At 32.9% G+C, this 14,464-nt stretch overlaps 1 protein-coding gene and 1 non-coding gene across 11 annotated transcripts in view; both read left to right on the top strand.

Annotated features, from left to right (window-relative positions):
- Window positions 1-14,464, top strand: part of Diaph2 (diaphanous related formin 2) — an 831,690-nt gene that overhangs the window by 65,920 nt on the left and 751,306 nt on the right. For all 10 annotated transcript variants that reach the window (XM_048797310.1, XM_048797302.1, XM_048797304.1 and 7 more), the window contains one exon: window positions 11,286-11,390. In XM_048797310.1, the coding sequence (XP_048653267.1) occupies window positions 11,286-11,390 (105 nt within the window). The remainder of the gene's footprint in view (window positions 1-11,285; window positions 11,391-14,464) is intronic.
- On the top strand, window positions 3,286-3,480 carry LOC125614492. The gene has a single exon (XR_007345072.1). It is a non-coding gene; the product is annotated as a U2 spliceosomal RNA (small nuclear RNA).

The raw sequence follows: 14,464 nt of genomic DNA, 5'->3' as shown, positions 1-14,464 counted from the left end.
CTCTGGAGTAGTGCATTAGTCTCTAAACATTTTGATTTCTTACCCCATGGTGGGGGATTTGTTTTCGTGTGTGTGTGTGTGTATACTTTAAAAATATAGATATATTGGGCTGGGGATGTGGTTCAAGTGGTAGCATGCTCGCCTGGCATGCGCGGGGCACTAGGTTCGATCCTCAGTACCACATAAAAATAAAAAAAATAAAGATGTTGTGTCCACCGAAAACTAAAAAAGAAATATTAAAAAATTCTCTCTCTCTAAAAAAATATAGATATATATACACACATACATATATATAAAATTCATATATATTATGTGTGTATATTCATACACATTTGAGCAAGTAACCCCAGTATTTTAAATTATATACATATGCATATACTAATATCATTTACATTATAAAATGTAGACATAATAAAGTGTGAGAAACATGAAATGAACAAGATTTTAAAAAATGATTGAAAATGAGTTTGTTTTTTAATCATACAAAAGCCTTTGCTGTCATGGTTAATGTTTTAGTGAGAGTAGTGTCAATGTGTCATTTTTTATGTCTTGCTTAAAAACAGGCAGCAATTAGAAGGTTTAGTTCCAAGATCATTTTATTTTGATATTTGGCTTAATGTCTTTCATAGTTGAACATAAATCTGACAAAGATACGTAGATCTGAATAGTTGCAAGTACATAGTTAGCAACACTTATTAAATCATAGTATTAACTTTCATCAGTCCAATTCATGAATCAAGTAAATGTTTCCTGCTGAACAGTGACTAGTAAATTTCCTTCTTTGTTGATAATAGTCAGTTTCTCTTACAATGAATCCGGAGTGTTGCATTTTTATGGTTTTAAATAAATGGGTTCAAAATGGGTTTTAGTGAACAAACGTGTCTTCAACAAATGTCATGAGAGAAATGGGCTCTTTCCTTTTTTTCTTCCTTGTCTTTAATCTGTAGAACCTTATCTTCATGTTTGTCTATTCGTTCCTGCTTCAGACAATATATCCAACACCAGGAAGAAAGAGGAAGTAAGGGTGGAGGTGACTGATCTGGGAAGGGGGATGGTGTCCCTTGTCAATGTGTGTCTTTTTCAGTGAAGTTTGTTGAAAGAAGTTATTTTCTTATTAATTATCTTTTTTTGTGTGAATGATAAACGCCTAAGTCATGCTAAATTTCAGTGGTTTTAAATGGCTTTGAGATAACCAGAGATATCTTTTGTAAGGTACAAAATGTTTTCATGTTCCTTTCCTGTCTCATTTCAAAATATTGTAGATGTTCTATTGTATTTGAAATACCTTGGTTTATTTTAAAAGATTTTTTTAAAGAGCTACACAAAGCGGGAGGGAGGGTACGGAGTGTGCATGGGGGCAGGAAAGATGGTGGAATGAGATGGACATCATTACCCTAGGTACATGTATGACTGCACATACGGTGTGATGCTACATCATGTACAACCATAGAAATGTAAAGTTGTGCTGCAATTGTGTACAATTAATCAGAATGCATTCTGCTATCATATGTACCTAATTAAAATAAATAAATATTTTTTTAAAAAAAGAGCTACAATTTTGACTGTGTAGCATTCTGTATTCTTTAAAATTCTGGCTTGAATTTTACAAGTTGGGCTACCTTATTCAAGAATCCTGCCCACTTATACTTTCCATAAAATTTCTTTTGTTAAAGAATAATTAAGTTTGGAAGTATGTTTTCTCTGTTATGTTGTCCTATCAGTGACTCAAAAGTGGTTTATTTATTCCATTATTGAAACAATTTAGCAGATACTATAAGCTGTTAAAAACAACCCTGTATTTTCATCCAGCTATGTGGTAAGCCTCCCACATCGAGTAATTTTTCTAATGCTTGCTTTAGCAAATTTTCAGCAATGATTTCTATGTGTCTTCTGACAGTATTTGCTGACAAGGGATGTATTTTAGTTGACTGCTATGCTGTTTTGTGTGTATTATTTCATTTGCTTTTACCAAATGTTTCCTCCATGCCATGGGACCTTTTGTCTTTTGCTATCAAAGAAAGAAAATTCTAAAGAAGCTTCTAAGCATGTGTCATTAAGTTTATATGGTATCAATAAGGTGCTTGATTATCACATGATTCTAATTATTGCTGAGAAAATTGAAGAAGTTTTATTCATGCTCTGGATGCTTGGATTTTAAATAGCCTGCTAATTTGAGGTGGCTTTATACCATCATTAGCTAACATTTTAATGTACAATAAAGTGAGGGTTATCACAGATGATTGATATGCATCCGTATTTTAAGTAGTTACCTTAATAATTTCAATCTTGTGGGTTTGCAGTTTATTAGCCTTAGATTTTTGTTATTTTTGCTGTGTGATAAAAGAATCAGAATTATGAGTAGGAGAAATAGCAGTCTAACATTTTCTTGTTCCCTTGTGCTTGCATTATTGGTATTACTATCTTCAGTCTGTTGCCTTTGTAGGAATCATTTATAGCTACTTTTTCATATCTTTAGGGTCAATTGAGTTAAAACTAGATAAAATAATCAATAAATCCATTAACCAGGTACATGTCAACTGCAGTATGCTGCAGTACAGAAAATAAATATTCATTGTACATACACCACTTTTCCTGTAAGCTCATGTACCTTTTGAACCTGTAGATCCAATGAGGGATCTAGTGGTTACTCTTGTGAAATATCAGTAAGTCTTCTTTTCCTTTTTTTTTCTTTTTTGAATAACAGTATTTCCTAAACCCCAGTGGGTCTTTTATGTAATCTCTGTACTCTGGAAACCATTGGTTAAAGACAAGCTCAGGCTTAAGGATTACAATAGAAAATAAGTAATGTTTATGTTTTCTAATATTGAATCATGTTCTGAATTTACCCTCTTGATAATAAAGGGGGTATATGTAGGTATTCAAAGTTGGATCCTTCCAACAGGGCTTTGAAAGCAGAAATAGATGAATTTTTGTGCTGTACTCAGTAATATTCACTTAATATTGTGTCCTTTTTTCCTGCTTTGGGCTGCACACTATTTTCACAAATAATGTATTTGAACAACTTTTTTCCTTTATCTTTGTTTTCTTCCTGAGCTCCCATATTTTCAATGGTTATTTAGATAAAATTAACTGGGTCTTTTGAAAACATGAGGTAGTTAATTAATATCAGGTAGAATTGGCCAATTAGTTTATTATGTAGAAAAATACCTGATATTTTCATTGGGATTTTAAAAAGAAGTGTTTTGTTCTTTTTAGCTAGAAATAATTATGGAACCAAAGCTAGAATAATTATTCAACATCCCTTTACAAAAGAATTAAACAACAATCGCTTCTCGGCCTTTTGGCTAAGATCAAGTGTAGTACAAAAGAATTAAACAAATCTTATAAAAATTCATTAATTTAGAACCTTAATAAAACATAGTTGTAATCATTGTTTGTGCTAGGATGTATTTTAGGTACTGGGGTGCCTTCATTCATTCATTGTCTTTAGAGGTACAGATCTTCCCAAGCCTAGAAGTTGAAGGATACTTGAATAATTACTATTTTAAGAAACGAAAGTAAGATGGCAAGCATTTAGTGCTGAAGTTGAGTTCAGATTTAAGAAGAGCAAGTGTAAAATTCATCCTCAAGCTGAAATCAAGACATGTTGCAGGAACAGAAATATATAATTTGTAGAAAATATATATGAAATTTATAACAGATATACCAGTGTTACTTTTGTCTTACAGGGAAGGAAGAGAGAGAAAAATATAGAAGGTTGACATTTGTCTCATAAAGCAAAATAGAAAACCAGAGGGAAAGAAAGGAAAATAGACATAATGTTGGAAGGTGAGGGGAAAACTAAAAAAAAAAATTATATTGTCCCCTACTTAATTATGGTAGTGGAGAGAGAAGGAGAGAAAGAATGAGAATGAATTAATTAGAAAACAAATGAATGAATAGGCAGCTGGCTTAACTTTTGACTTTCTCATATGACTCATTTTATGTAGTTCATTATTAAAAATTTTAAGAAGATATTGTTTGTGGCTAGGGGTGTAACTCAGTGGTAAAGTACTTGCCTGGAGTGTATGTGGCCATGGGTTCAAACCTCAGCACCAAGAAGATAAAAAAGAATACAGTGTTTGCTGAAGAAGTGAAGGAACTTGTTTATAAAGAAAAATTGTATCACAACATATGTGGACAGAGGAAAAAATACTTTCTTAGTTGCAAATGGGGCTTTGAAGTATTATAAGTGGTCAGCTATTGTGACTTCAAAGAACATGTTTTTAGTAACTACACTCCTCATGTATGGTAGATACATTAAATAAATGTTAAACAAGCTAAAAGCTTGCTTTTGTGTTTTGACTACTGTAAGAACTCTGTGTTTAGAAGTAGGTTCATATTCAATTAAGTTGTTTAGTGTTAATACTGAATTATGAGTATTGCTCTATTTAGTTTTGCTATTATATTATAAAGCTAGAGTTAATGATTTGGAAGTATCAGCTGCCTAATTAGTAATATGTTTTTATTTCTAGAAGGAGAAAATAAGTATGGACTCTTCTGTTCACATGAATGATACCCATTTTCAGTCAACCTATACAATAAATTTATAAATATAAAAATGTAGATGACTCTAAAGGAATTTAAAATATTTAAAGAAAATGTCCTAAATATCGCATTGGTTCAATAAATCTTTGTTTATTTCTTAGTACATTCCCAGAACTGTTCTTTGCTGGGAGTAAAAGGATAAATAAGTTCCTGCCCTCAGCTCAGTTTTGAGGAGAGAGAGATTTATCATGTAGTTTTAATGTAAGTGGAATTAAAATGAAAGAAAAGGATGAGCCATTTCCAAATGAGGTATTTTGGGGTGAAATCTTCCTGAAAAATTAGTGAGCATAACCTTGAAGTATAATAGTTAACCAGATATGGATTTGATGGGGAGCTGTGGTTTACAAAGGGAGAGAGGTGGCAAATTGGACAGTATTTCAGGCAGAGCAAGAAGCATCATGAACAAAGAACATAGTACTTGTAAGAAAACTATGAAGAACATAGTGTTATTAACACATAAGGGTAAGATAAAGGTTCTTTTTTTTAAATATTTTTTAAAAATTTTTTAGTTGTCAATGGACCTTTATTTCATTTATTTATATGTGGTGCTGAGATTTGAACCCAGTGCCTCACACATGCTAGTCAAGCATTTTACCATTGAGCCACAACCCCATCCCTAAAGATTGGTTTTTAGGGCTCGGGTGGTGATAACATTACTAATAGCTAGCATTCTTTGAAGACTAGTTAGTACATTACTTGATATGTATGATCATACTTAATCTTGACAACATTCCTCTGGGGCATATAATCCATTACCCTTATTGTCTTGCCTACTTTCCTACAAAATAATTTTACTCTGATGGCATGATCTCAGCATTGTGCATCATTAAAAATTGAATGGAAGTACATAGTGATGTAGAAATGACACTGGAAGGAGAGGAGACTGCTTACTTAGAGACTGCCAAAAGCAGCACACCACCCTCTTTGGCCTGAGAAGTGTACAAATACACAACTTAATCTTGTCAGTATTCCAGAGTTGATTCTACTGGGAGGGTATAGATTCATGATAACCACATTTATTGGAGACTGCAATTTTACCAGAAAATTTGGAGACTGAAGAGACCTAGTCCAGCATATGCGAGCAGAAAGAATTTAGGGATTTTGATGAAAATGAGCACACTATAAATGAGCAAAATGATATGCTTAGCCAATAAGATTATTAAATCAGAGGCCGAATTAAAGAGGTATACTACAACAAGATGAAAGAGATGGAAGTCTTTTCTTTCCTTGTGTTTATCAAACCACAGAATATTTGAGAGATAGTCATGGATGCTAATCCATGTCACATGAAAATAAATTGAATTTAGTAGCTTGAAGGAGAAAATGTCACCTTCAAAAAACATGTATATGGTTCTTGAGTTAATTTCCTTTTGTTTTATCTATTGTCCTTATCACTAGTCACTTGAAACACTTTACTAGCCCAAATATGGAACGTAAGAAAATCCATTCTGGCTACATTAAGTAGAAGATATTATTAAGGGATATTAAACAGGAGGGTTACACAAACAGGCTCTAGATACCATCATAGGAATAACTTCCAAAACTACACAACTGAAACACAGTCCAATTAAGGAGCTGTTGTCACCCTGGAACCACTTGGTCAAACTGTCTTAATAAAAAATCTGCCATCGATTCTGTAATTTCATGATTTCTGTTGCTACCAAACCCCCCCAAATGGATGACCTATTCATGGCCCATTTCCTCTAATATACTTCACTTCTGGATTTGCATCTCTTATAAATGCATTTTGTTGGTGGAGACTAAACCACATACCTGTCATCTAATTTTTAAGAGAGACTGGCAATTGTAACTTTTTAAAATTCTACTTTTGTTAGGTGGGACTGATAATGTGAGGATATATTAAAATATAGAGGCCAGGTTCAAATGATGTTGGGTAGCCAAAAAATAAAAGATGACCACTGGAATCTCCTAGCTAGTCTCATAGCCTTTAGTCAGATTTTCCTTATCCTTCATGACCCAAATCCTAGTGAGGACTTCTCTGACTTTTCCACCTGTCCTATGTGTTTCCAAAGAGTCCATCTATTATGTTTGTTTCCACTAGACCATGACTTATATATGTGTAGCTTTCCCTAAGTGTCAGGCATTGCTTTATAAATAATAACCTTTAATTTGAATATAAAAGCAGTCTCTCAAATTTATACACTCTTAACCAGCCTCACATAGTCCCTTGTGCATAGTATACATCTGGTAAATAAGTGATTATAAAATTTAAAAGTAGAGAAGGAAAGAAAAGGTACAATCTTGCCACCTTAACACATTAATATTCTGTTACACATATTTCAAGTCTAGTCTTCCAAGGAAAAAAGCTAGCAAAAATTTAACTGTCCTAAGATGAGCTGAGCTGCTGGAGGAGGTAGTGAGTTCCCCGCCAGTTGATATAGTTTTAGAACATAGATGAGCATCTGTGGAGTTATAAAAGTGCTGTCCAGACTAGTTACTCTGATTCTGTTTGGATTCAACAATGCTAGAAACTAAGAGAGGGAGAGGCAGAATGTATTTTCTGCTTTCTAGTAAGTTTTTAATAAGCTATACAAATGAAAAAAATATGGGTATAAGATAGAAAAGGTGAGAGTAGAGACAGTGATCCAGATGAGTATGGAAAAGAACTTGTATATATAACATGAAATTTATAGATATTGACTGTGTATAGTCATAAGAATCACTGCAGTGGGTACAAATATAGGTCAGGCGATGTTTGCTGTCACTAAAGTTAACCACGGTACACCTTATCCAAAGTGTGTGGGACCAGAAGTATTTTAGAGTTTTTCACATTTTGTAGTATATGCATAGGCTTTACTGGTTGAGCATTCCTAATTAGAAAAATGAAAGGCTCTAAAATCTGAAATGTTTTCAATGTCATATTAACATTCAAAAGGTTTCAGAATGATATCCTAAAAGTTTTGGATTTCAGAACATTTTGGGTTTTGTATATTAGGGGGATCTCTATCCAATAGATAAATGACACTTTGTTACTTTTCATAGATTCTTTGGTTTTTCCACCACATTATCACATAGGAGTCTCTAAAATAGCTTTAGTATTATTCTTTGTCAATAAATTTACTTTATTGAAAATAGAATTGTCAGAATTACCGAAAGAATAAAGAAATAAAATATTGATTTTTTTAAAATTAAGATAAAATTTTTTAGACTCCATATATGACAAAGAACGTGAGGTATTTCTTGATCTTTCTGTGCCTAAACTTATTTAACTTAATGTCATGATCTCCAGTTTTATCCATTTTGTCACAAATGACAGGATTTCATTCTTTTTTTTTAACCGAATAGTGTTCACTTTTTATATGCACCACATTTTCTTTTTGTATTCATCAGTTGATGGACACTTAAGTTGTTTCTGTTTCTTGCTTGTTGTAAAGAGTGCTGCATTGAACTTGGGAGTGCAGATGTCTCTTTGACCACTGATTCCATTTCCTTTGCATATATACCCAGTAGTGGGATTGCTGGATCATACGACTGTTTTAATTTCTTTTCTTTGTTGTTGTTGTGGTACTGGGGATTGAACCCAGGGCCTTGTGCATGTGAGGCAAGTACTCTATCAGCCGAGCTATATCCCCAGCCCCATGATTGTTTTAATTTCTGAAGGAAATTAAATTTCCACAGTGGCTATACTAATTTACATTCCCACTAATTTATTTTCTCATAGAATTTGAGAATAGAATAGTAGTTAACAGAGGCTAAGAGGCAGTAAGGGGGAGATAGGATAGGGAAAGGTTGGTCAGTTAAGTCCTGGTGTTCTATTATACAGTAATGTGTCTATAGTTTAAAAATAATGTTTTCTATATTTCAAAAGAGCTAGAAGATTCGAGATCATTTTGGATATTCCAATACCATAAAGAAATGACAAACTTTTAAGATCATAGATATGCAAACTACCCTGATTCAATCATTACATGTATCCAAAAATGATATTGTACTCCAAGGATATGTGCAATTATATATCAATCAAAATTAAAACTTAGGAATGTAAAATAAATTAAGATATAATTCACATAACATAAAACTCATCCTTTTAAAGTGTACACTTTGGTGTTTCTTGGTATATTTCAAAGATCAACATAACAATCAAACTGTTTTAGAACAGTTGCATCCCCCCAGAAAGAAACACCATACCCATAAACAGTCATAATTTAATCTTCTTTTCCTCTTTTCTGGGCCTTGGCAACCAATAATCTATTTTCTAATTCTGTAGATTTGATTTTTTATTGATGGAATCATACAATATGTGGTTTTTGTGACTGGTTTCTTTTACTTGCATAGTATAATTTTAAGGCTCATCCATTTTATAACAATACTTTATTCCTTTTTATGGCTGAATACTATTGTATATGACAAATTTATATGGATATACCACATTTTGTTAATTTAGTCAGTACTTGATGGACACTTGAATTGTTTCTACTCTTTGACTATTAGTAATAATGCTGCTATAAACATTCATGTGCAAGTTTTGGTGTACAGATATTTTCATCTTTCTTGGGTATATGATCTGAATCGTATGTGTGACCTCTCAAGAAATTGCCACATTGTTTTATCAAAATGGCTGGCTGCATTGTTTTACATTCCCACCAGCAATAGGTTAGTGTTTCCTCGACAACCCTTCTCTAACATTTGTTGGGGAGTGAACCCAGGACCTTGAACATGCTAGGAAGCTCTGTATCCTCCCCATCCCTTCCTTCCAACATTTATTATTTTAATCTATTTTATTCAAGCTGTTTTAGAGAGAAGGGGGATCACATTGTGGTTTTCCTTTGCATTTCCCTAATAAATAATGATGTTGAACATCTTTTCATATGCTTATTGGCCATTTTCATATCTTAAGAAAAATGTATGCTCAAATACTTTGCCCATTTGTAATTAAGATATTTGTCTTTTCATTGAGTTGTAAAAGTTTCTTTCTATGTGAGTATCCATCCCTTGGCAGACACAATTTCTAAACACTTTGGCCCATTCTCTGTGTTTTCTTTTCACTTTTCCATTTTGAAGCATAATCATTTCCATCTTGGTTTTGCAATCCCATCCAGGGTGTCTTTTTCTGTTGTGGGTGTTAACATAAGTGTCAAAATGAAGAAAAATAATTTGTGTAATGAAAGTGTTATATGTGTGCATATTCACAAAATAAAGGTGTATTCCCAATCTCATAAAGTTTACTGAACCTCAGTGTGTTCTTATAAGTGAATATTTTTCTGTCCAATGAGACATTTTAAAAATTTTATAAAAAAATATTTATTTTAATTAGTTATATATGACAGAATGCATTTTGATTCATTGTACACAGTTGCAGCACAACTTTTTATTTCTCTGGTTGTATACAACATAGTATTGTATCATATGTGCAGTCATACATGTACCTAGGTAGGGTAATGTTGTTCATCTCATTCCACCATCTTTTCTGCTCCCATACCCCCTCCCTGCCTCTCCCCACCTTTGCCCATCAAAGTTCCTCCCTTTTTTCCCATGCCCTCCCTGCTTTATGGATCAGCATCCACTTATCAGAGAGAACATTCAGGCTTTGTTTTTTTGGGATTGGCTTACTTCGCTTAGCAAGATATTCTCCAACGCCATCCATTTATCTACAGATGCCATAATTTTATTCTCTTTTAATGCTAATACTCCATTATGTATATATACCACAGTTTCTTTATCCATTTATCTATTGAAGGGCATCTAGGTTTCTTCCACAGTTTAGCTATTGTGAATTGAGCTGCTATAAACACTGATGTTGCTGTATTACTATAGTACGCTGATTTTAAGTCTTTTGATCGAGGAGTGGGATAGCTGGGTCAAATGGTGATTCCACTCTAAATTTTCCAAGAAATCTCCATACTGCTTTCCAGATTGCTTGCACCAGTTTGCAGTCCTACCAGCAATGTATGAGTGTGCCTTTTCCCTCACATCCTCACCAGTACTTATTGTTGTTTGTATTCTTGATAACTGCCATTCTGACTGGCATGAGATGAAATCTTAGTTTCAATTTTCATTTCTGTAATTACTAGAGATGTTTAACATTTTTCATATATTTGTTGATCGATTGTATATCTTCTTCTGAGAAGTGTCTATTCAGCTCCTTAGCCCATTTAGTGATTTTTGTTATCCCCCCCAACTATAATTCTCTTTTTTCTTTTTTAAATCCAACAACTTATTATGAATTTTTCTTCAGGGATATGTTATGGATGTATATTCCCTCTTTGCCAGTCATATTTGCTTTCTTGGATAATAGTAATCCTAAGCAATTTGTATGTGTGTATTTGCTTTTGCTATCAAGTTAAACAAATAGCTTTGGTAGGGCAGTATAATGTATATCTATGCTCTAAACTGCCAATTTATTCTGTGGAATATTTTAAAAATACCTTTTTCTCCCTGTTTACTGATTGACTTGGTAGTAATATAAACCTTGGGTGCATGGTAAAATTTATGCAAGGTTATGGAATCTAGAGTGAAAAATAATAGTGAAGTATCCAGAAAAAAAGAGTTTTGTTAGTTATAGCAGGAAGTATTTATTTAAGAAGTAGATTTTGTTAATATTTGTTATTATGGTATCTTAGGGTAAAAAATAATAGTGAAATATCCAGAAAAAAGAATTGTTAGTTACAGAATGACTTAATATTTTAAGACATAGACATCATTAATATTTATTCATCACTTTAGAAATGCTTAGGCAGAAATTTATCAATGCTCACAGTGAATGTTCTTTCTAACAGGAGGACATGAACCTTAATGAAGAAAAAAAAGCTCCTTTACGAAACAAAGATTTTACCACCAAGCGTGAGATGGTTGTCCAGTATATTTCTGCTACTGCCAAATCTGTAAGTAGAGAAACTTTCCTGGTACCAACAGAATGAGCTTAAGCATTATCTACTTAAAAGATGAACAAACCTCAGATGTTCAAGTTCTTGCTGCAATGTATTCAGACTATTTAGGAAACAATTTGTGTTTGATTTTTATACATTTATATATTTCAAAATGTATATATTTAAAAATGAAACTGTTCATCTTTGGAAATGAGAAGCTGTCATTATTATAAACAAGAAAGCTTAGAAAGGACAGCAGGCTCTTGAAGTAATTCAGTGAGTTTCAGGGCAGAGGCTTTGTGCAATTACTAAAAATTGACAGCATTTTGCAGGTATTTCACTTAATGTATGGATTGTTAGTTAAAAATTTTGTATTTTGAGGGAGAATATAAGAAACAACATAGTCATCTTTAATTAAGTTGACATTAAAGCTACATGTCTGGTGTCTGCTTGCATGTAATTTTTAGCAATGCTTTTTAATATGCAGTGTTGTTGGCTTTTTTCATCATTTATATAATGCAAACTGTGTAAGCTGCCTCATAATTGTTATTGTACAGCTTTGTTCAATATAAATGAAAGTGCTTAATAGGAACTTTAATCAAATCTGTGCGAGTTTCAAGACTTGAAAGTAGGTTTATTGAAAGGACTTGTTATCAATGGGAAAAACTTACTGTTTTAATAGAGTATTTTGTTTTTTTTTCACCTCTTAAGGCACTTCCAAATTAAATCTTTGGGTTTAATTTTTTATGTAGAAACATGTATTTTTGAAAGGGCAAAATGTGTCTTTTACATGTCTATAAAGAAACAGCTTTTCATATCGAGAGATCATAAAATCAGTGGATGTGTATGTGTGTGTGTGAGTGTGTATATACAGTGATTTTATCTGTAGGTATATGCATATATATGCATGTAGACATGCACATTTAAAACATTCTACACTTGAAGAGTTGACAACTAAATTTCTTCATTGGAAAATTATATTCTAATGTTATTTGGCTATGCTATTAATGCTATTAGCAATTACTGAATTTTGCAATTGTATTGATTCTATATTGTACTTTAAGCAAGCTAAATCTGAATGCTGAACTATTTAAACATAACGCATCGCAGCTCTGCCAGAGCAGAGCAACAGCATGTTTTTTAATTTGCTTCTGGTATCCAAGGGCAGAAATATGTTTCAAGTGATAAGTGAAATTTGCCATGAGCGTCGTTTTCAATAGAATTAGGTGATGCATAGGGTTTTACTTTGAAATTCTGATGAATCTCTTCTCATTTTTGCACTCAAGTTATTGTTCACAGTAAAATGCTTTAGGAAATGCAGGGTGTACATTAGTGTTATTTTTCAAATACCTAAAGGCAAGTATGCTAGTAAATCTATATAACTAAATCTGAATGCAAAGTACAGATAATACTATATGACTAGTCATATGATATTTTTAGTGATAGGATTTTGTTAGTGTCTCTGGCTTATTTGGGTCGTTGTTTGTGTAAGTGGGACTGACGATAATGGAAATTATATATAAATGATGCTCTTCTACTTTGACCTTTTGATTAGTATCTGATCTGTATGAAGAAGTTGTTTGTATTTATTCTCATAGTTTCCTCTTCAAGTGATCAAGGAAATGCACACCTTAAGTTATATACTCATTTTTCAGATTAAAATGCAGATTTGTTAAATATTAGATGAGCTCATTCAATCTGCTTTTTTCAGAAGATGGAAATGGAATGTTCTCAAAAGACATGAAAATTTCATGTTTAAGTCACCAGCCTCAAAACCAGTACTACTGAGTATTTGTCCTTATTTGTTTCATTCAGAATAACTATGAGCACCTCATTATATACATAGCACATTCATAACAGTTCCAAGATTATATTTGTTTTTCATGGACCAAATATTGTGATGGAAGAAAGCCTGTTGACAAGTATGTTTTGAAGCTTTCTCACCTTGGGGAAACATTAATTAGTACTGTTTTCTATCATTAAAACTCTGAAAATTATTTGTGTTATTTCTTTTTTAAAGGTGAGAGGGATGTGTATGTGTGTGTGTGAGTGTGTATATGTGAAAAACAATATTCTAATCCCTTGACCTTTTCATGATCAGGACAATAAAATTTGCACCAATTATTACTGAATGTATGACTGTTTTCCCACATGTAACCAGGCTTCCTTCCCATCCTGCTGTCTTTCATTAGGCTTTGGTTGTGCTTTGTATGTCTTGTACTTTTTTTACCCTTACTTTTGCATTATATTGATGTACTCATTAAAAATGTTTACTTGTTTAGGGCTGGGGATGTAGCTCAGTGGTAGAGTGCTTACCTAGCATGTGTGAGGCTCTGGTTTCTATCCCTGGTATGGGGGGAAAGGTTTCCTCATTTAAAGCAAAGTTAAGGGCTAGAGTCCCTGATAGAAAAATGTTTTAGACTCAAGTGTAAAACGTGGCAATTAAAAATCAAACATAAATTGTATATTTTCCCATTTAGTCATCTGCATTAGTCCTTTGGTATGGGATCTAAAACCAAAAGAACAAAATGTGAGCTCAGTGAGAAATGTCCATTATGCTCCTTGGGTTCTTGGGTAAGGACATTAAAGAGAAATGAAGCAATATACAGAAATATAATCAAAACCTGTTTCTAAAGCAAACAAGACTCTTTTGTTGTATAATTAACTTTATTAAAATTAACATGGAATAAGAGAATATTAAGGAAATCACAAGGTAATGATGTAAACCGTGACTTAGTTTTTTTTCTTAATTCATAGTAGAGAAAAACCATGAGTGTTATAGGAAAAAGTACCTTGAGTAACTCTGTAATGAGTGAACTCCAAATAGGTGGGTAGAGAAGAACCACCTGTCTGCATTTATCTCCTATGAGTTGTACTCTTTTTTTTTTTTTTTTTTTTTGAAAGCAAAACACAATAAAACCAAACAGAAATTATACATCTAAATCAAGGGGGCGGTTGTGCTCTGCTACTCAGGGACTCGTCTATATATTTCTGCCCTGGCTTTGTGTTTCACTAGGACAAGAGCAACAATTGGAATTCCAATGTCCTTTATTTCCACAAAAATGCAGTTTAATAGCATAAGTTAAAGA

Source organism: Marmota marmota, unplaced genomic scaffold (genome assembly GCF_001458135.2).
Source record: "Marmota marmota marmota unplaced genomic scaffold, marMar, whole genome shotgun sequence".
Classification (NCBI taxonomy): Eukaryota; Metazoa; Chordata; class Mammalia; order Rodentia; family Sciuridae; genus Marmota; species Marmota marmota.
Note: the sequence above shows the minus strand (reverse complement) of the source record. Positions and strands in the feature narration are given on the sequence as shown.